Source organism: Alexandromys fortis, unplaced genomic scaffold (genome assembly GCF_014885135.2).
Source record: "Alexandromys fortis isolate MF-2015 unplaced genomic scaffold, M_Fortis_MF-2015_v1.1 scaffold_234, whole genome shotgun sequence".
Taxonomy (NCBI): domain Eukaryota; kingdom Metazoa; phylum Chordata; class Mammalia; order Rodentia; family Cricetidae; genus Alexandromys; species Alexandromys fortis.
In genome coordinates this window covers 328,101-350,432 of record NW_026068113.1, presented here as the reverse complement: position 1 = coordinate 350,432, position 22,332 = coordinate 328,101, and the positions used below count along the sequence as shown (strand labels likewise).

General features: G+C 47.6%; 1 protein-coding gene across 1 annotated transcript; it reads right to left on the bottom strand.

Annotated features, from left to right (window-relative positions):
• Positions 1-10,181: 10,181 nt before the first annotated feature.
• Positions 10,182-16,246, bottom strand: Bhlhe40 (basic helix-loop-helix family member e40). The gene is made up of 5 exons (XM_050124737.1): positions 15,834-16,246; positions 15,596-15,665; positions 15,218-15,325; positions 14,262-14,385; positions 10,182-12,488 (listed from the first exon to the last, which is right to left on the bottom strand). The coding sequence occupies exons 1-5, from the start codon at positions 15,911-15,913 to the stop codon at positions 11,635-11,637; spliced, it is 1,236 nt and encodes a 411-aa protein (XP_049980694.1). The 5' UTR covers positions 15,914-16,246; the 3' UTR covers positions 10,182-11,634.
• Positions 16,247-22,332: the final 6,086 nt, after the last annotated feature.

Genomic DNA, 22,332 nt, shown 5'->3' with positions numbered 1-22,332 from the left:
ATAAATGAGCAAGTTAGGATATCTACTATATACACGATGGGGCATGATTCAGCTCGAGAGAAGAAGGAAATCCTGCCACATGCTACAACGTGAATGAAGAAGCTAGGGCCCATTATGATAGATTAAATGATCCAGTCACAAAAAGACAAATACTGTGATTTCACTCACTTGACTACCAAACCAGTCAAATCCACAAAACACAACAACAACAACAACAACAAAAAGATATAGCAGAAGTGATGACTCAAGCCTTGGAGGTGAGAAGATAGGGAGGTCTTGTTTAATGTGAGTGTAATTCCAGGTTTGCCAGATAGCAATGTTGTATCGATTGTTTTCAACCACGTGATCGCCTTGGCTACTTTTCTGTTGCTCTGACCAAGCACCCTGGCCAAGGGACTTATAAAAGAAAGTGCTTAATGGAGCTCACGGTTTCATAGGGTTAGAATCCGTGATGACAGAATAGAGGCATGGCAGGAACACCTGAGACCTCGCATCATGATTCAGAAGCAGGATGTGAAGAGAAGGCACACAGAATGGTTTGGGGTTTTGAAACCTCTAAGCCCACCCCCCAGTGACATGCCTCCTCCAACAAGACCATACCTCCTAATCCTTCCCAAATTATTCCATCAGCTGGAGACAAAACATGCACACATATGAGTATGGAGCCATTCTCACTCAAACCACTGCGGGGACCTTGAACTTGCTGTCTTCTTGCCTTAGCCTCCCTAGTAACCTGGATTAGAGGCTTATGCCGCCAGACCTAATTGGGGCCTCATTATAACTAAAAATGCTTGGGACATGGTGCTTCATGCCTGCAATCCTAGTGCTTGGGGGACTAGGATGGGACCAAGATTGCCTTGAATTCAAGGCTAGCCTGGACTCTATAGCGAGTTGAAGGCCAGCCCAAGCTACAAAGTAAGACATTTTCTCATATCTATCTATCTATCTATCTATCTATCTATCTATCTATCTATCTATCTATCTATCTATATGTATCTANAAATAGCGTGAATAGCATCCTATTTTTTTTTGTGGAAAGAAAAGGAGACTAATAAGCGTCTGCATATATTATATATTTAAATATATATTTATTTTTAATCAAAGCTGAGAACTGAACCCAGGGCCTTGTGCTTGCTAGGCAAGCACTCTACCACTGAGCTAAACCCTCAACTCCACATATTTATATTTGTATAATTTCACATAATTAAGTTCTAAAGAACTTAAAACTGTTCCTACCCTTCTTCTTGTGGGTGAGTTTGTTGGGAGTAATAGACAGGACCAGAAACAGGTGGACTCTTATGGTTTTAAAAATTTGAGCTCAAGGGGCTGGAGAGAGAAACCTGCAATGAAGGGAACTGGCTGCTCTTGCACAGGACTCAAGTTCAGTTTCCAGCAACCACATGCTGGATCACAACCTTCTGGAACTCCAGTTCTAGGGAATCTGAAGCCCTCTTCTGGGATCTACAGGCTCTGCAGGCAAGTGGCACACACCTACATACAGGTAGGCAAACACACCCACATATGAAATTAAAATTATTTTTTTGAATCATTCATACTCTATTCAGCAAATAAGTAAAAGAAATCGCTTTCCAGGACTGTTGAAGGAGAGGCAGGGCTGCGTCCCTGGCACCCGGCCGCCCAACATGGCTAGCTTATGCCCGAAATAATTACACGGAAACTGTATTCTTTTAAATACAGTTATCTGCCTGGCCCGTTATCTGTAGCTTCTTAATGGCTAGCTCTTACATATTAATCTAACCCATTTTTAATAATCTGTGTAGCCCACAAGGTGGCTTACCAGAGAAGATCTTAACCTGCGTCTGTCTGGAGTGGGAGAATCATGGCGACTCCTGACCAGCTTCTTTCTCCCAGCATCCTGTTCTGTTTTCTCCGCCTACCTAAGGGTTGGCCTATCAAATGGGCCTAGGCAGTTTCTTTATTAGTAAGAAATCACTCCCACATCACAGGACTGTTAAATTTTTAAGGTACAGGGGCTGGAGATTGGCACAGCTCTTTTAGAGGATCCAGGTTTGATTCCCAGAACCCACATGGCAGCTCACAAGTATTTGTAACCCCAGTTCTAGGGGATCTGACACCGGCAATTAAATGCACATGAAATAAAGTTAAATTATTATTGATATTTTATTTTTTAAGGTATAAGTATGGTAGGATTTTTGTTGTTGTGGTTTGTTTTGCTTTGTTTTCTCCCTAAGGCAGGATTTTTTTTTTTTTAAAATAGACCTGGCTGTCCTGGAACTTACTTTGTAAACCAAACTAGCCTCAAACTCATAGAGATCCACCTGCCTCTGCCTCTGAAGGGCTGGAATTAAAGGCACACAGCAACACTGCCCCACTTTTTTGTTGTTTATATTATTTTTTAAAGAATATTATCTTATAGAGATCTGTACTAGGGGTTGAGATTTCTCTATGGTAGAATGCTGGATAGACAAAATGGAAGCAAACTAGAGGCAAGCTGGGTCTAACCCCCAGGTAAACATCCCCTTCCCTACAGAGGTAAACACTGAAATACTTACAAATGGAACTATATAATCAACAAATTTACTCCAAAGTAATACAGAAAGAGAAACAGATGCAGGGTAAACATATTTTGGGTAAAACTGCATTGGACTTTGAGCTATGAGATTAATAAACAGGATTAATTGTGCTGTTCTCTTTTTTCTTCTAATGATGAGAAAGACTCAAACTCAGACCTCTTGCTGCTCTACCACTCTTCTATCTATCTATCTATCTATCTATCTATCTATCTATCTATCTATCTATCTATCCTTAAATTCACTAGGTAGCCAGGATTACCTTTGAGCTTTTTCTTAGTACTTTTGCCTCTACCTCTGGAGTGCAGGTTTTACAAGTATACATTACCAACCACACTTGATTTTATGTAGTTCTGGGGGTCAAATCCAGGTGTTAGGTAAGTAAGCATTCTATCAACTTAACAGCTCTTCTACCCCCCAGATTTATTTATTAACCTTCTAAAGATTTATTTGTTTTTAGTTTATGTGAGAGTTTGACTACATGCACATATGTGTGCCTTGTGTGTGCCTGGTATCTGGTATCCATGGAGGCCAGAAGTGGGTGTCCCCTGGAACAGAAGTTATAGGCAGTTTGTGAGCCACTATGTGGGGGCTGGGAATTGAACTCCAGCCCACTGGAAGAGCAGCAATCACTCTTCATCACCGAGCCGTCCCCCCCAGGTCCTCGTAACTACAAACCTGCATGCTGTCTCTATGATTTTTATCTATTCTACATATTTTTGTATTGAAGATTTCACCTAATATGTGACCTTCTGTATCTGGTTTGTTTTACCAAGCACAGTGTTTATGGGGTTCACCTCTTTTATTGCCATGCCGACTACTTTACTTTTTTTAAATTACTAATTTTTTGTTTTTATTTGTAGGTGGGAGATCAGAGGACAACTAGAACGAGTGATTCCTCTCCTTCCACTATTTTGATCCCGGGAATCAAACTCAGGTCATCAGTCTGCCAAGGAGCCCTCTCACCCAGCCCGCATCACTGATTTCAGTGACTCAGCACGGAGTCACTGCATGCATGCACTGCGGTTCATCTGCACCTTCACCTGCACGGAGACACTTAGCTTGTTCACACTGATTCTTACAGACATACTGTAGTGCATAACTGTGTCTATATATTTATTTGGGCCACTGCTTTCATTTCGTTGGGGCCACACACATACCAGAACTGTGGATAATGAGGTAATTCTGTACCTTTTTTGAGCAAGCAGTTTTCGCCTATCAGCTGCACCGTTTTACAGTGTCGGTAACAACCTCCCATCGTCTCTCCACCTCCTCGACAACACTTGTTATCTTCTGGTTTTTCAAAGCGAGATTGTTATTGTCATAGCCGTTCCCGTGGGTGTGAAGTGATGCACTGCCGTGGTTTAGAGTTGCAGTCCCCTGATGACTAATGAGGTTGAGCATCCTTTCAGGGCTCTGGCCACTTGTGTGTCTCCTTTAGAGGAATTCTATTCATGTCCTTTGCACCTTTTAAATGGGGCTGCTTCTATTTTTGTTATTTCTGTCCACTTACTAGAAAAGACACACAATGTGACATCTACTGAAAACCTCTTCCTCTTTCTTTTTGAGACAGGTCTCATGTAGCCCAGGGTTGCCTCAAACTTGCAAGTGTGTCAGAGGATGTCCTCAAGCTTCTAAGCCTCCTGACTCTACCTCTGGTGCTGGGATCACAGGAATATGCCAACATTTCTGGGGGGCGTGTATGGGACTAGACCCCATGGTCTTGTGCATTTCGGGCAAGCTGTTTACCAATTCAGCTACAGCTCAGCTTGCTTGCTCCTTGGTTCTTTCTTTTGTTTCTTTCTCCCTCCCTCACTCTTTCTCTTTTCTTTTATCTTTCTCTTTGGAGAGTTCTTCTAAGACAGTGGTTTTCAATCTTCCTAAAGCTGCAACCCTTTAATACAGTTCCTCATGTTGTGGCGACCCCCCCAACCATAAAATTATTTTCATTGCTACCTCATAACTGTAATTTTGCTACTGTTATGATGTGTAATGTAAATACCTGTGGTTTTCTGATGGTCTCAGGCTACCCCTGTGAAAGGGTCATTTGACACCCAGAGGGGTCGGGATCCACAGGTTGAGAAACACTTTTTTAAGATCCTTGCATAATCACCACCACCTCCATCCCTTCATGATTGATTTGCTTATTTTTTAAATTTCCTTTTTATTTTTCTTTTCTTTATTTTTATTTTTCTTTTTCTTTCCTTTCCTTTTCTTTTTTTCCTTTCCTTTTCTTCTTTTTTCTTTTTTTTTCTTTCTTCATTTTTTTTGAAACAGGGTCTAACTTTGTAGCCCAGTCTGGTCTTAAACGCTCAGCAATTCTCCTGTCTCAGCTTCAGAAGTGCTGAGCTTAAAGGCATGAGCCACCACATTGGACATTTTTTTTTAAAATAAATTCTCTTTAAACAAATAAATAAGCATATGTTTCCTTCCTTTTGTTCCCTGAAAACTGTGTGTGTGGTGGGAGGCAGGGCCAGGACTATGAGGGCAGCAGCAGTTGGTGTCACATGTCCTTGGTCCCAGCCCCAGGTTGACCCTGTCCGCAGAGTCCCTGGGCCAGCTCCATTACTTTGCTGAGGCTCACCCAGGAAGGGAGGGCCTGTCTATAACAGAAGACACTGTCTGGGCCCACAGCCAGTCACATCACAAGATAGGATGGCCCTGCAGGGACACCAGGACTTCCACTGCCAAGGGGAGGTGCTCTGCCGGCTCCTGTTCCGAGGCTGTAGGCAGCCAGGCTGGTGACTGGGGAGAAGCAGGGAGTGGTGCTTGGTGGGTGTAGGGAGGGCCTGTGCAGCTGAGCTTCCTCAGAATCCTAGATGACAGAGGAAGGGGGCCTAGTCTGGGACCTTCCAAACACCCGCAGTGATAGTTTCTCAACAGCAGAGTTCTTATTTCTAGAGACTACTGCTATGTGTGGGGGCCCAGGAAGGAGTTGCTCCTCGGAAGTGGCAAGAAGCCTAAAGCCTTCCTCCCTCTCGCCTTACAGGTTCCTCTGTGAAGGCTGGGTCTTAGGAGACACAAAGTTTTTATATGAAATCACAAAGGAATTCAACATGATCTGTCTCCTTTTGGGGCCCCTCAGGGGCTCCAGGGGTCCAGGAGATACCCAGGGGTCCTCTAGACTCTAACCTGACAAGGTGACCTTTCATCTTTGCTGCTCCTCATCAGCCAGACCCAGAGCCATAGCCAAGGATGAAAGATGGGCCGAATGGGCATGGACTCAACCTGAGAGGGGCAGACACCTCTGCGGCCTTTTTCTGGACTCGTGAAGTTTCCTCTCAGAGAGTTCCACATTCAGGACAACCACCTTGCCACTGACAGAAGCCTATTGACTGCTGCCTCTCCTGAGGGATGCCTCCAGCCTATTTTTCAGATTCAGGTTCCCAGCCAGGTCTTTTTTGGTTGTTCTGTTTCTTTGTGTGTTTGTTTGCTTGCTTGCTGCTTACGACAGGGTCATGTGTAGCGTAGGTAGGTGGCTTTGAACTCTCTGTGTAGGCAAGGATAACCTAATCTGATTGCCCTGCCTCCAAGAGGGCTGGGATTGCAACTGTCTATCACCACACAGGTATATGTGGTGCTGGGAATGGTACCCCAGGACGCTGCACATGCCAAGCAAGCAGTCTCCCAACTGGGCTGTACCTCCAGCTCCATGTTTTATTGTTGTTGGTTGTTTTTAATTTTTGTTTTAGACAAGATCACATACCAAAACTTGCTATGTCCTGATGTTGACCTTGAACTCCCAATCTTCCTGCCTCTACCTGCTGAGTGCTGGGATTCTAGGGGTGCACAACCCTGTGAGTCTGTGCTTTAGTTCTTTAGGCAACAGTCTGTTCTTGGGCGTGTGATGGAGTAGTGGGGAGGGGGGCATTAATGTAAGGCATTGGGTGAAGAGTTGGGCAAATGACTTTGCACTGAGCTTGGTAGTTTGATTCTTCCAGCAGGCATCCACAGGGCTTCTGTGAGGCTCAAAGGAGAGAATGCATGTCAGAGATCAGCCCTGTAGCAGCTCTACTTAGAGGTAAATTTGGCTGGGCAGTGGTGGTGCACACCTTTCATCCCAGCACTCAGGAGGCAGCGGCAGGCAGATCTCTGAGTTGAAGTCCAGCCTGATCTACAGCATGAGTTCCAGGACAGCCAGTGCTACACAGAGAAACCCTATCTCAAAACATCAAACAAACAAGCAAAAAAGGAAATCTGAACTTGAATGAGAATATGGCTTGTCCTTAACATAATTTAAGTCACCTCAGGTAAGTTCCTTCTGGGCTCTACTTTTGTCATTTATAAAAGAGGCATGTTAAAAATAATCAAACAACAACAAAAACATTGGGCTACAGAGACGACTCAGTGGTTATGTGTACTGGCTGCTCTTTGAGAGGACCAGGGTTCAGTTCTCAGCACCTAAATAATAGCTCACAACCATCTCGAACTTCAGTTTCCTGGGATCTGATGCCCTCTTCTGGCCTCCAAAGGCAAACCATTCATATACATAAAGTAAAAATAAATGGAAAAAAAGTTTTGTTTAAAAGTGGGCTCAGTGGGTTAAGGCATTTACTGCCAAACCTGATGACCCAAGTTCACTGTCCAGGACTCACAAGGTGGACGGAAAGAACCAATTCCCACACTTTGTCCTCTGACTGCACCCCCACCATAACATGTATCTTGCCTAAATAAATAAATAAATGCAATTTAAAAATTGTTTGAATTGCTTTAGCTGGGCACAGTGGGTATAGTCTAATCCCAGCACTTAGAGGCTGAGGCAGGAAGATCATGAGTTTGAGGCCAGCCAGGGCTACAGAGTGGGCCCTTATTTTAAGTTTTAAAAGTCGGGGTAGTGGCATATTATTGCCCACTCTCCACAGCTGCTACGAGAAGTAGAATTCAGCCAGCTCATGGCTCTAATGCTGGTGCCAAGGAGCTGACAAATTCTTGGCTACAAGGAGGCAGCCTGGGCTACATGAGACCCTGTCTCAAATACAAAAAACAGAAAGAGGGTCACACAAAATGCTTAATAGAGGTCCTAGAACAAGGAAAATATTCAAAATAATGCAATGATTGTAATTATTACGACTTTTACTATTTTTTTTATTTTTACTTTTTTAACTGCTAATGTAACAAGAAGGACAATGTAATTTTGTAGTTAAGCAATACACTACACAACCTAAATGCTTGGGTTTAATTTGCTTTTTACTACCGGAGCTGAGTGACTCTGAGCAGGTACTTAACTTCTCTGTGTCTTGATTTCATTCTCAGAATCTTGAGGAGGATTGTACCTACTCCAGGCAGGTGCTGTGATCACTGTGTCCTTGCACGGGGATCATTGTATCCTTGTCCTTGTACTGGGAGTGCTCTGAGAAGTGCACATAGTAAACATCACAGGCGCGATTCAGGACTAGGCTCTGTGAACGCTGTCTCCTTGATTCTCTGGAACAGTTCCACAAAGCCCACAGGACCACTACTCCACTCCGAAGCTGGGTGACCACGGGCGAGCTACCTCCCTTGTCTGCGCCTGCTTTGATTTATCCACCAAATACCTTATTATGACTTCTAGGTTGTGAGGGTTGCATTAACGAGGGATGAGCCGTGGGAAGCTTGTCGATCCCAGTTAATTAGGCCTAGGATCCAAAGCTCTGCCTGAAACCAGCTCCTGCCCCACCCTGCGCTCCCTCCCCTCCGTGCCCTCGGATTCCGTCCCGCTGCGCACCAGGGGGCCGCGGCCTTGCCCGCAGCCAGGCCCTATTTCTGGGGACCGAGCGATCCCGAAGCCTTGCCAAACTTCCCCGGGGATCGGGTTTCTGCTGACGCGGTGCCAGGCACGTCTGCTTCCAGGAACCGGCAGCCGCATTTAGCCGCGGGCCGCACATGAAAGGCTCTAGTCGGAAACGTGACGTCGTGTCAACAGGCGCGGCAGGTCAGCGCTGGGTGAGACCATCCCGGCAGCCCCGCGGAGCACGCCCTGACTGAAGGCGGCCAGATCCCAGGCCTCTGCGCTGCTTGGCCCCAGAGTCTATGCTTCACCCCTCACGGCTCTCTCTCTCACACACACACCCGTTTCAACAGAGGCCTTCTTTGTCCCCAACCGGGCTGAAGGCTGGGATGTGAGCCACTTCACACACCTTCCTGAACACCCTTGGATCCTCTCCCGAAACCCTGCTTTGGAAAAGTTCAGGACGCTCTGGAGGCAGAAAAACAGACGGGCAGCTGCGCCTCTGGGGGGCTTCACGTGGCCGCCTCTAGAAGAGACATTCTGTGTTGTCAGCCTGTGCAGCCCTCAAATCTATTCTTAGTTCAGGGTGCTCGAACCGCTTCCTGCTGTCCACAGCTACTCCCTGAGTCATAGGTTGGGAGAGAGTTGTGGGTGGGTTTAGCAGTCCCGAAGGCTGCAAGAGCAGACTACCTAAGGCAGGACTTAGGGACCATCTGAACCAAAAACTAGTGTAAGAGTCCTTAAGTGTCTAGTCAGGACAGGCATGAGAGGGTCTTGATAAAACACCGGGTTTTAGAGGCCTCAGTCTCCCCAGGTCCAGGCTCCTGCCCAGCACTGTGTGACTTGGAGACAGCTGTGTCCTTCCATTGGGCACTGAACACTCAATTTCATTTCCAGACCCCCGGGAGTCAGAGGTGACGTTTGAAAGGCAGGTGGTGCTGAGACTCCCTGGGGTTGGCTTCCCTGGAGGGGAGTACTCCAGACAGTTAGACGGTTCTGGATGATTCAGATACTCTGGGGCCTGGATCATGTCCATCGGGAAACCTCAGGACAAATCAAGACGATGAGAAGAAAGCAAAAATACTCAGCTGGGCCATTTCCCACCTAATTATTATTTTTAAATAAGAGCACCGATACTCATTCCTGCACACACCCAGAGAAGAAGTTGGAAGACCGTAGAAAATAATTATGGACTGTTGCTTTCAGCAGCACTGTATGGGGAATCCATTAGAACTTTCTAGATTTCAAAGTGTTAGCCTGCCTTAAGAAAGACGCACTATCTCCAACCAATTATTATTGCTTAATAATCCATTAAATCTTTCCTCAATGTGCACAGCCCTATGGCAGCCTCCCCAGACACTCTAGCCCATGAGCTCGTACCCTGGATTTTCTCATCAAGTTCCAAAGCTGTGTGGGGTAAGTGATTGTTGCTTACCTCTGGAAACAGGGATAGAATGAGTGCAGATCCCTGGCAAGAGTTCATGAAAAAATAATAAAGACTGAGGATGTGGCTCATTGGCAGAGTGCTTGCCTAAGACGTGTGAGGCCCTGAGTCAATCCCCAGCACTACATAAAACCAGGGTTAGGGGCCAGAGGCATGCCTCTACTGCTCCAGGAAGCCTGACTGTGATCTCAGCCTTCAGAAGGTGGAAACAGGAGATCCGTTCAACGTCAGCCGTGGCTACAAATCAAATTTAATGCCAGCATGGGCTATTACATGTGTCCCTGCCTCAAAATGAATGAATAAATAAATAAAACAAAAATAATCCAGCATTTACCAACTACATGAACTTGGCTTATTCATAATGCCAGGCACATGAAAAGCAATTATGCCGAGACTAAGTAGGCACTGTCTTCAAGCAAGGGGATGAAGGAAGAACCATGACACTAGGGTATCTTTAAAACCAAGGAGACCATTTCTCTTCCACAGGAAAAAGATTATTTTATTAATTATTTTTAAAACAACTACTTAACATTTACTTAGATAAAAATATTTACAGTTTCACACCTTCAGGAAGGTTCCAAAATATAAACACTGTAACCTCTCCTCTCTCTAGAGAAAAAGAATTATTCTTCTCTTCAAAAACGGGAATACATTCATTTTTCTCACTGTGTAGATCAAGTAATTATACAAATAGACCTCTGAAACATTTTCCTTTGTCATATATTTATATAATATATATTTATAACAGCTTTACAAATAAAGGCAACGATTTTTTTTATGCCCAAATAAAAATGGGAAAAGAAGTTAAAACACAAGCATAGTGCATTTCGAGAAGCTGGTGCAGGGCTGGCTGAGCAAGTCAAGAAAACAAGGACTCTGGATCAAAAATAAAACTTCCTTAAAGGAGACAGAATCCTTTTTAGCAATAGGGCCACTCCATATGCTGCCGGGCAAGAGGAATTAGCCTACAGAAAGGATCTTGGGATGCCAAAGCTCTGCCTTGGAGAAGCTCAGCTTGGTTCGAAGCTTGAGGAAGGACTTGAGATCCGAGTCTAGCTGAGGAATAAGTGTAGCAATTGGTGACTTAGCTTTGTACACTTTGGGACACTCAGGGCATCTACCATCTCTGAGACCCTCCTTTGGTTTCCTGGACGGCTCAAGGTAGAAGAGAGACCTAGAAAACAGGTGCCACAGGTCTGGGACCGGTCTGGTCCACCTTGGTTCCCTAGCAGCCCAGCTTGTACAAAGGGGGCCATTTTCAGTTCCGTAGTAAGCTAATCACCACAAAAGCCTGAGTTAGGGAACTGCATTCATTGTCTTTATTCATTGGAGGCAGGGGTGGGGGAGGAGACCTGCAGAAATTTGCCCAAACCACTACCGTGACATGCCAGCGTCGCCTACCTCACCACCTTAGCAGAGAGCTCCGTCTGACCACTGTCAGTCGGCTCTGAGTCACCTCGACAATAAAGAGAGAAGGGTGGGGTCCTAACAGCTGGCTGGAAGCTGAGCTCTGGAAAGTCCTCGTTTGAAACTACCTTTTCTCAAAGCCACAGACAGACCCAGCTCCCAAACTGGAGTGACTCACACAGATGGAGCTTTTGAAGCTTATGAAAATCCAACTGATTTGTATCAAAGGGGGCTCTTCTATGGGTAGGGAAAAGCCCAGAGAACTGACTGCTACAGTCCTGTCATCCGATGTTAGGTCATCCCTTTCATGTCTTCCCCGTGTCAGAAGGAACTTAATGTCCTACACACACACACACACACACACACACACACACACACACACACACACACGCATGCACGCACGCGCGCGTGCACACATTCATATTCCGAATCTTTTATGTGGGTCTGCACGGTGGGCCGACCTTTGTGGTTTTGGAATTAGGGGGGAAGGAAAGCAAAAGCAGCAGGAGATCTCTTTCAAGAGTTCAGTCTTTGGTTTCTAAGTTTAAAGGGGGGATCTGCTTCAGAGCCTGGAGCAAGGCTGAAGAGTCGAGGGACGAATGTGCCAAGGGAGAAGGGAGTCTCTGGGGCAGGAGCAAGGGAGTCGGGATCTTGTCTGGGTTCATGAAGCTGGAGAGGGCTGCTGCAGAGGTGTTGAGGCCTGGGTATAAGACCGGCACAGAGGTGGGGTACCAGCATTTCTCCAGCATAGGCAGGTAGGCAGTTGCCGACGGTGGGATGAGATAGAAGGGCAGGCAAAAGGGAGGCTGATGTGGGTGCGGGCCCAGAAATGGGGAACCCATCAGGTCACTGCCAGCGAAGTGGCCTTCCTCATCTGAGAGCTGCATTCGGCTCTTTTTGGTGGGGGGCTCTTCAGATTCTTGTTTAATCGTGCTCACTCGGTCTCCCACGGCGAACCTGCGACTGTGATCGCTTTTGAAGTATGACTGGTCACTGCGCAAGTCACCCTTCTCCAGTTCCCCTCCGTAGCCACTGTCTGTGTCCGTGTCACTGCCGCTCTGCTCCCCGCTCGAGGGGGCAAAAGTCCGCTGGATGACTGGCACACAGTTTTTCCCAGGCCCTTCCGATCCCTTGGCCAGGAAGCTGGGTTTCTCTTTGAAGTCCATGGCTTTGGGAGCCGAGTCCGATGGCTTCCTGGAAGTACCACCCTGCAGCAGCTCAGCAACCACGCGGTGGAGATGAGTGACAAGCTGCGAAGACTTCAGGTCCCGAGTGTTCTCGTGCTTGGCCAGGTACTGAAGCACCTCCCGGGCACACGTCTGGAAACCTGAGCAGAACATTTCTTGTCCTGCTTCGATATTTCTTCCCGACAGCTCGCCTGGAAAAAAAAGACCCAGAAAGAAGGCTTTTAGAAGGTTTGAAAAAACAAAACAAAACAAAAACTGTCAATCAATTTATTTCCAACTCCAAAAGTAATGTCTATAGAATTATGCTGACAAGTATAAAACATGAAATCCACACATCCCTACCACTTAGAGACAGTTTTTTTTTTCTTATATGCTTGGGCTTTGATACTAAGCACAATAGGGTGTCAAGAGGCTCCATACATTCCCCTGTCCCCAAACAGGATTTTTAATGCCTTTATAGCATCACAGAGAAATAGACCGAGTTATTTCTACTCTTGTTGACTTGTAGGTTAGTATCTGTAGTTTTCCTTGTGACACAAAACAGTGAACATGCTAGTGTATTTATAAGTTCAACAATCATACTTTTTTTTCTTCCAAGGCAGCCTCGTTCTAGCCTAGATTGATGTTGGGTTTACTCTGCAACCCAGGCTGGTCTTGAATTCACATTGAGCCTATCTTAACTTTCAAGAGTGCCAGGACTATAAGGCTGAGCTACCACACCCATCTCCAGTCAACTAGTCTCAAGAAAGAAGGCGGCTAGCAGTCATACACAATACAGAAACAATACCACCTAAAGAAACATCTCCCCCTTGTAAAGACAGGGTTTCCCTATTTTGTCTTAGATGGCTTGGGAATTGACTATGCAAAACAGGTTGGTCTTGAACTTACAGGGCTCTATCTGCCTCTCAAGTGCTAGGACTAGAGGCGTGCATCGCTGTGCCGTAAAAGCTGTAGCTCATGCCCGGAATCCCACCACGTGGGAGGTTGAAGCTGGAGGATTGCTCCTGAGTTTTAGGAAAGCCAGGACTACAGATTGAGACCTTGTCTCAAAACAAGAACAAACCAGAGCGACTACAACAGTAAAAAATAAAACCCACAAAACTAAAACTAACAACTTCTGTATACACAGAAACCTAACCTATTGAACAAATAGTTGCATTTCCCCTGTGAATTTTAACTGGGAAACTCTTTATTTGTAAGTCTTTTCCACATACTGTATCCATGACTCCCCTAGAGATCAGTTCTGATCAACTTTCTATATTTAGAAAGAAAGCTGGCAGACATGCTAGCTTGGTTTTTGTGATTCTCATATTGGCCTTGGCCAGGACAGAGAACGCCTGAGGGGTATGTGTAAGGATTCCCCCTGGCCTGACCTGTATGATCTGGAGGAAAGAGAAGACAGTGTCACTGAGTCTCTGAAATTCCGTAGAAATAAATGATGAAACCAGTGGTTTTGTTAGATTGTGCAGTTTGCCAAGATACCTAGTGGCTATTCAGGAAACCACAATGAAATGCAGGGGAAAAAAGCCTGCTGTCATCCTGTCAAGACTATACCCCACATCCAAAGGCAAGGAAACAAAGAAACGGGAAAATGCTGGGGGCAGACCTGTGTTCTGTTCACCTATCATCGGGGGCTCAGAAGACCAACTGTAAAACACCCACAACACAAATCTGAGGTGCCTTGGCATTTTAAGGGGAATGGGAAAGTCTCCCAGAATCCAGACACTCTCAGGCCAAAATGGTCACAGAAGCGTTTCATCACTGAACTAATACGTATTCATTCCAGGTGGCACATAGTGGCATTCCGAATGGAAAGTATGACTTTTAGGAAAGAATAAAAAAAGCAACTCCTCCGATGAATGTGCAAAAGTGAACAGTGGCAGGCGGGTCAGAAGCCACAGTGAGTCCAGGGCTCTGTGTGCTGCCCTCTTGGGAGAAGATGCTAATCAGACCCCAGCACTTACCAGCTTGCAATCCGCTCTGAAGGGCAATGATTTTTTGCTGCTGCTGATCAATTAGATTGGTCAGTGCTTTCACATGCTTCAGCGTAAGCTCCAGAACCACCGCTTTCTCCAAGTGACCCAAAGTCTGCGGGGGGAACAAAGAACTCCTGTCACCCCTGAGGTCAGAGAAGTCCCCGCAGATGAGAACCGGGTGTAAACAACAACAGAGACAGGAAGAGCCTTTCCTGCCTCACTGCATTTCAAGGTTGCAGATGTTTGAACATATACATATAGACGATCAAAGGATTCAAAAAACTAAACACGTGTCATCTGTCTGTGGGGGCATTTTGGTAGCTGTTACAGTCTCAGGAGTGAGCTGACAGATAGATTTCCCCAGCAGCTGGCCTGACCTTAACTCCGGGGACTCCGGAGATAACATTTCTCTGCTGTGGTGTCAACCCAGGGAGGGACGTCTACTGTGTCTGGCAACCCGGAGGCTTTCCCTCTGTGTGTGTGTGTGTGTGTTTCCCGGACACCCTTTCAGAATGTCCAGCTAAGGCACACTCTTCGTCTTCCTTTCCAAATCCTTTTTCCCTAAGGAAAAGCTAGAAAGCTTTTGGCTACCACTTAAGGGTGTGATGGGAAGAAAAAGCACACATTAAAAAGTATGCCATCTTAGGGAAGGAAGATGGAAAAGGGAAAGAGCCTAATTGTGTGTGTGTGTGTGTGTGTAGTTTGCTCCTTTAAGTCAGGCAAACTACAAGGCGGTGAAAAAAATCACCAAAAGGGGTTCCTGGTTCTGCCTCTGTCTGGAGGTCCTGGGACTGGTGATGGGTTCCCTCCAACCCAGAGCTACCCGGAGCTTTGATCCGCCCGTCTAGCCTGCAGTTCCACGTGACGCCTGCAGGCGGCGAGTGACCCCCATCCGCCCTCTGGGCAGAAGAGCTGGGTTGGAGCGCAGCCAGCTTCTCACTTACTGTAAGTTTGAGGTGTTCGGGTAGGAGATCCTTCAGCTGGGCAATGCACTCGTTAATCCGGTCACGTCTCTTTTTCTCAATCAGCCGATGCGGCAATTTGTAAGTTTCCTGCAAGGAGTACATGGAAGAGATGGGTGCTTGGGGAAAGGAACATAAAGTCTCCCTTCCTCCCCGCCCGGCAGTAGGAAAATAAATCCTGCAAGGGCGCAGAGACGCACCCAGAATCACCTTCTCTGCCCCGTCTTTCTCAAGTCACTCAGTTGTGACAATGAGCTCACCACATCTTGAATCCCCCAGTAAACCTCCAAACAAGCAAACTTTTCTTGGAAACTGCGCACTTGAGGGGTTATGGAAGGGGGTCCCCAGGGATGCACCTACCTTGCTGTCCTCGTTCCGTTTTATCCCCCGCCTGGACTTGTACACTTGGTACATGTGGGCAAAATCCATCCTGTTGGGAGAAGGGCCAGAAAGAGCCGTGACTCCCGAGTGCGCACTGGCTGCAGGCTCCCTATTGATGCAAGAATCCCCCTATGTTCCCAGAGGTGCCCCAAGTTGATAGCGGAGCAGAACACAAGGCTAGGAGCGGAGACCTGAAGGGGTCACACTGCACACTTACCCTGACAGGTCTCCATGCTCCAGTCCTGGCGCTTTGGGCAGGCAGGTTGGAGGTGGTTGCGCGCTGGGGATCCGCTCCATGACGCGGCGAGCCGGGGCCACTGCGCGCTTCTGTCTGCACTTAGCAGAGCGTCTGAGGAAGGACTGCCCTGGAAGCGAGGACCCGAGGGTCTCAAGGGGTATGTTCCTCTGAGCTAGCCTGAGCTTCCTTGCAACGCGCTGGACTGGCAGGAGTCGGGGCTTTGAGGCACCGCTTAGTTGGGGGCGTGCATGGCTGGGTGTCCCCGCGGCTTCTGGCTCCCGCTCTGCGCACAGACTGGCGGTGTGTGCTCGCTGCGCTGTCTGCGCCGTGCGAGCCAAGTGAATGAGAAGTGGGGCGGGCGGGGAGGCGGGAGGGAAGGGGGTTGCTTAGGGCGGAGCGGGAGGGGGGGTTGTTGGAGGGGACGAGCCGAGGAGTAAGGAGAGGCTGCGGGCTGGGTTAAATGGGAGCGAGTGGGTGGGTAGAAGCTACGTGTTCTACCCTGTGACTCCAAGCACGTCTGGCCGCTGCCGGGGAGGGAAGGAGCGACCTGCCCGCCCTCCCCCGGCTTCATCACATGAGTCTCACGTGTTGGACAACGCTCAGGCGGCTGCAAAGTGCCCCCCCTCCCCGGGCCCCAGGTGTCTGCGGCTGCGGCCTCCTTTCCCCGAAAGAGGGGGTGGCAGCGCAGCCCGAGTCCTGCCCAGCTGGGTGAGGGGCACGGAAGCTGGAAGGAACCGGGGGGGGGGGGTAACGTGGGCGAACCTGCCCCAGGGAAATGAAGTAAGTTCCCGTCTCCTGGGAGGGAACGGGGGAGGACGGATCCGCCCGCGTCTGACTCAAGCCGGGAGAGGAATATCCCCTCGGTCGCTCCAGCCCAGCCCTCTTCCTCCTCCCCCGCCTGGCCCGCTCCTAGGAACCGGTGTGCAGCGGAGGGAGTCGTCGTCCCCCTCTTGGCCTTCCCCAGAGGCTGGGGTTTCTTTCCGTCCCCGCTTCCCAGCCCCCCAGCGCTCAGCCCAGTGTCCAGGAATTGCCCGCCTTGGGGAGGGACCGAGGGCGGGGCGGATGTCACCCCATGGGAAGCAGGCAGGCGGCCAGGAGCTAGGGCAGCCGAGGCCGCCGCCGAGCACGCCGCGCGCACCTGACCGTGGACCGTGTGAGCTGCGCCGGCCCCTCACTCTCCCGGGAGCTCGGCTCCGGGGCGCAGCCTGCGGGTGGCCCGGCACCCGACTGGCGCGCACCCATCTCCTCCCGCCTTTCAGGGTGCCTCACTGCCCCCACCCACCCTGGCTAGTCAAGCACAGAAAGATACCGGGCACAGTGCCCGGCGTTCCCTCCCTCCTCTGCCCCCTCCGGAGCAGAGGCGTCCGGGTCGCCTCCCCTCCGGCTGCAGCGTTACACAACCGCGGCGACGGCGCCTGCCCTGCAGCAGCGCGGGGCGTGACGCTTCACGTGGCCGGGACGCGGGCCGCAGCTAGGCTCCCTGCAAGCCTCTCCGCGCCGGCATCCAAGCTGTGACCCCCGCGCACAGGGGCTGCCAGCCTGCATGGGATCCCGCTGCTAACCAGGAACTTGGGTGGCGCTGTTGGCGGTCTATTCCAGGACAGGAGGAGAAAGAACCGGGGGGGGGGGCACCCAAAAACCTCTTGGTCGATCACAGTGAAATCTCCACATTTATGAAGTGCACGTTCGCTGAGCCCCTTTCCCATTGTTAGGAGTCGTGCTTGCGGTTACAGACAGCGGAGAATCAACACGGATTTTGACCTTGAATTTACAGGGACCTTGGGAAGGAGCCAATGAGGCCAATCTGAAGACAGCCTTCAGAAGAAAAAAAAAGTCTATCGGGGCCACTGGCAGAGAATAAAAGATGAGGTTTTAATTTAATACTAACCAAGAGGTAGTAGAGGTTAACTCGCAGGCCCGTGCGTGAGAGGCACAGAAGGTAGCTCCAGCGGCCCCAGCTCTCTGCTATCTCTTTAGCGGGCTCCCCCTCCCCCGCGGGGTCCCCCCGCCCCCTCCCCCCACCTGCCTTGGAAAAGTCTGGTCTCTTTGACCTTCTAACAGCCCGGAGCTGGGAAAGCATCTGAAACGCAGAACCTGCAGCGCCCTGTGCTACGCTGACACACAGCAAGGGGCCAGTGGAAATTGATGACTAAAATAAGGCCTGGCTGGGGATTTCACTGACCTCTGCGCTCCCCTGCCCTGCAAACTCGGGGAGTTGAGAGATGACTGTTAACCTTCCCCACCGTGCTTGGGGTCAGTCACCCCGCGGCGGAGTGACCTGGCTTAGGGAACTGGGGGAAAATAAGGTCACTGCTGGGACGGGCTGCTGTTTTGGGGGGTCAGCCTTAATTGGCAGTTTTCTGACGACCCGGAGAACTGGGATTCACATGTTGACCAAACTGGGAGTGCATTTCCTTCAGGTCGCTCAAGCTCCCACTTCCTGTTTATGTTTCACAAGCGTCAAACCCATTAGCAAGTGTGAGAAATGATTGCTTTTCTAACTGTTCACTGGCTGACCTCACTTTGGGGCTTAGAGATCCATCCCTCCCTGGACGGATGTTATTTGGCGGGTTATCATCAATCTCTTTGGAGGGAATAAATGCTCCCACCTTCCTGCCAGGAGGTGGGCAGCAGGAGCTGCGGGTGGGGGTGGGGGAATGCGACCTTCTGATGACTCTAATAAGGGGGAAGTGTTGTCATGGTTGCCTCAAAACTGTAGTTCCACCAGGAAATAAGTTCTCTCAAAGGAAGGAGCTTAAGTCCTCTCTTGCACCGCCCGCCCTCCCGCCCCTCCCCCGCCCAGGAGTGAATCCCAGCAATCCTGCCTGCTTGGTTCTTGGCTGAGGAAAATATCATCCTTAAAATTATTTGAGTGATCAGTAATCTCTTTTTTACTTGCGGTGCAGTTAGATATAACAAAATGTGTGCATTGCCCTCTTAAAAAATTAAAAAAAATATTTACAGGCTCTATATACATCTTCAGGTAGGCCTCGACCTCCCAATTCTCCTGCCTCAGCTTCCTGAGTTTTGGGGATTATAGACATCGACTAATTTTTTCTTTTTACTTGTTCCATATATAGTCTCAGATTTCAATATTATCCCCATCCTGCTGTGTCTGGATTTCTTTTTAAAATCTCAGAAAGAAAGGAAGGGAGGGGGAGAGAGAAAGAGAATGAAAGAGCAAGAGAGAGAGACAGACAGACAGACAGACAGTGTGGTTTGGGGCTGGTGTTGTAGCTTGGTAGAGTGCTCCCTTGTCATGTAGTAGAGCCTGGGTTCTGTACTGAGCAGGGCATAAACTCGGGCCTGGTGTCACCACTTGACTCTAATCCCAACACTTGGAAGGAAAAGTAAGGAGGATCATAAAAAGTGATTTTTTTAAAAAAAAATATTTTTATGAAAGTTTAGTTTGAGCTAATGAGACCCTGTCTCAAAAAATAATATAAGAGAAATCCCTTGTTTTTTCCCTTGCATAGTGTTAGCTATTTGAAAAATAAGTCCTCCCAATATGTACACTTCCATCCTGAAGAGTATTACTACCTCAGACTCTCACCCATTTAAAACAAACAGAGACAGTTTATTAGGAAAGGAAAAAGGCACTCCCGAGGGTGGCAAGCGCTAGTGAGCCAAGACAGCCAGATGCTTAAAGTCTTTGTAGATCCTTTCTGGGTATTTGTGCACTTACTGTGTGCTAGTTTTCAGACCATATGCTAAGAACTGGTGTTTGCTGCCACGTTCTTACACAGCTGATTTGTGTTAGCTCAATCCATTTAGCACATGTACTTACTGAGAGAGCTCCAAGGCTCTGGACCAGGTCTTAAGGCTATATGGCATATGCTTTGGGAAACTGAAGCTCAGGGATATTAAATAACTACCCTAGGTTGTATAGTCTGGGATTATATGGGGGTAAGAATCCAAATTTGTTAGACTTCAAAAGCTGTACACTCTCTATTAAATTTTGAAGTTATACAATGACAAATTGACATTATCAGTAAATCTGAAATAACATTGTTGGGTTTCTAAATATTCAGGATGATTAGAAAAAAATCACATTGCATCAAGATATGAGAATTTCACTCTGCAATTTAAAAGTAGGCATTATAAGCTGGTGTGGTGGGCACTTTTAATCTCAAACCTAAGGATCCAGAGGCAGGAGGCCCCCTGAGGCTATGTAGAAAGACCCTGTCTTAAAGGGAAAAGAAAGGAAGCATTATGACACTTCTAACTACATTTTAACCACCAAGCTTGAGAAAGATGATGTAAGTTAAAATACCTAATAATACTGGTTGGTTGGTTTGGTTTGTTTGGGTGTTTTTTTGTTTTTGTTTTTGTTTTTGTTTTTTTAAGGCTTTGTTCTCACTTAAGGGCTGCCTTGTGGAACTGTACCAGTTATGTCCTGCTCGACTCCAGGGGGAGCCATCCCCATTGTAGTCTGTGGGAGAGACCCTCCAGAACTGTCCACTCCCACACTGAACACTCGGCAATCTTGCCATTTGGGCCTCTTCCCCCTCCTATCCTGTTTCTTTTAACTGCGTAAAGGTGAGAGTTTTGCACAGGAGATAAGCTCTTTCATTTCTTGTTTGCGCAGATCACACAAAGAACACTTTGCCTGGTTATGGAGCCTGGTTTCTTTTCTTTCCTTTTTTTCTCTCCCTCTTTCTTTCTTTTTCCAGTTCACGGCAACAAATACATTTTATAAGGGTAGTAGTTCAGTTGTTAGACTGCTTGCCTAGCGTGAAGGAAGCCCTGGGTTTGATCCCCAGAACCATATAAACTCGGTGTAGTGGCGTACACATGTGGTCCCAGCACTGGGGAGGTGAGGGAAAGAGAATCAAAAATTCAAGTTTATTTTCTGTACGTAGCCAGCCAGAGATACATGAGACTTTATTTCAAATGAAATATATATGTTCCATTCTAATATACACATCTTCCATATATGTGTTATCATTACCCAAAACATGTAAACATCCGTATGTCTCAAATACAGTTAAACCAGAGTTGGCAATAGCTACAATTGAGTGATGGACTTTTCCTTTAGAGACATGTGTCCACTCACCCCTGAAAGGGGTCCAGTTTTGTGACTCAAAAAGGCTGCATCCCCAGAAAACCCGCCCCAAAATGGGTAACATTGACTCCCGGAATACCTGCAACCCTGGAACTCTACACAGTTTGCAGACAGCTCAGGAGTCAAGTATTTCTTTCCGCTATTTGGCTGATCAGAATCTGCCCCCACCTCTCACCCCCACCCTCCACCCCAGTTGTTTACTCCTTTCCACACTGTTAAGGGAAAGCCCTTGAGCATTCTCCAAGTTTCTGTACTCTGGGACAAGTGACCTTTTGTTTACCTGAAGCAAAAATTCAACCTGCGGGAAGGTTGCGATTTACAAGAGCCAGCCATACCTACTACGATGCTCTCACCGATAAAGCTGAATAGCCAATGTTTTGCTTGCTCTTTTGAGATAGGGTCCCTGGGCTGGCCTGGAACTCCCTATGTAAGTGAGACTGGCGCCGAGCTTATAGAGTTCTGACTACCTCTGCCTCCTGAGAGTGCTGGGATTAAAGCCATGCACCTAACATAATTGTCTGACTATCTGTTGCTCCCCTCCCTCACCGCCTTTTTGGAATAAGATCTCACCGTGTACCTGGAGGATGATCTGCAGCTCACTATGAAGTCCGAGCCATTCTCCCATGCCATCTCCCTGCTTCCGCTTCCTCAGTGCTGAGTTTACGGACGTGCAGCCAATGCTTAGTTTGTTGCTTAGTTTGCGACATGTGCATAAGAAGAAGAATCCAGGCCAATGCATTTGCAGACAAGACAAACATGTGTTATATAATCTGACATTTCTTAATCTAATTTACTTGATTTTTTTTTTAATAAGGAGACTATTCTGGCCTTACCTCACCATGTCGGTTTTGGAGCATACCAATAAATCCTGGTTTGGGAGTTGAGAACTTGTTCTGTCCTAGGGAAGAATATTGTTGGTTTGCTTTGCCCCTCCTCTCCAAATAAGAAGAGATGAGCAATTTGCATCCTTGACAATCTTTCAGGATGCTTATAAAAATATAAATAAGGGACTGAGGCTGTAGCTCAGTCAGGAGAGTGTTTACAGGAAGCCCTCGATTTCATCCTCCATTCAGTCTCCAGCACTGCGTGCGTGCGTGCATAAGGAGGGTGTGGTGACTGCACCATCCTTGGATACCAAGCAGACTTTGCTGCAGAACATGTCTAAAAAAAGTCACGGATGGCTTTAATGGTGTAGATGTCTCTATCAGGGACACATCTACTAATCCTGTATATGTTCACCCTTTTAGTCTCTCTTAAAAACAAACATTTCATTGTTTTATTGAGAGGTAAACAGATAATAAAGTCAACTGATTTTTAAAAGTTTGATTCATGAATGAGGGGTAAGTGTGTAAGTCTGCATTGCTATGTTTTTGATATTATTGCCCGCCCCCCTCCCAAGCCATATGCTTGGTT

Bases quoted from the DNA above. Each gene is read 5' to 3' on its own strand.
- Bhlhe40 (XM_050124737.1), bottom strand. From the start codon at position 15,913: ATGGAGCGGATCCCCAGCGCGCAACCACCTCCAACCTGCCTGCCCAAA. The intron at 15,666-15,833 runs GTAAGTGTGCAG...TTCTCCCAACAG, and splicing joins GAGCATGGAGACCTGTCAGG to GATGGATTTTGCCCACATGT. The intron at 14,386-15,217 runs GTAAGTGAGAAG...TTCCCCCCGCAG, and splicing joins CCGAACACCTCAAACTTACA to ACTTTGGGTCACTTGGAGAA.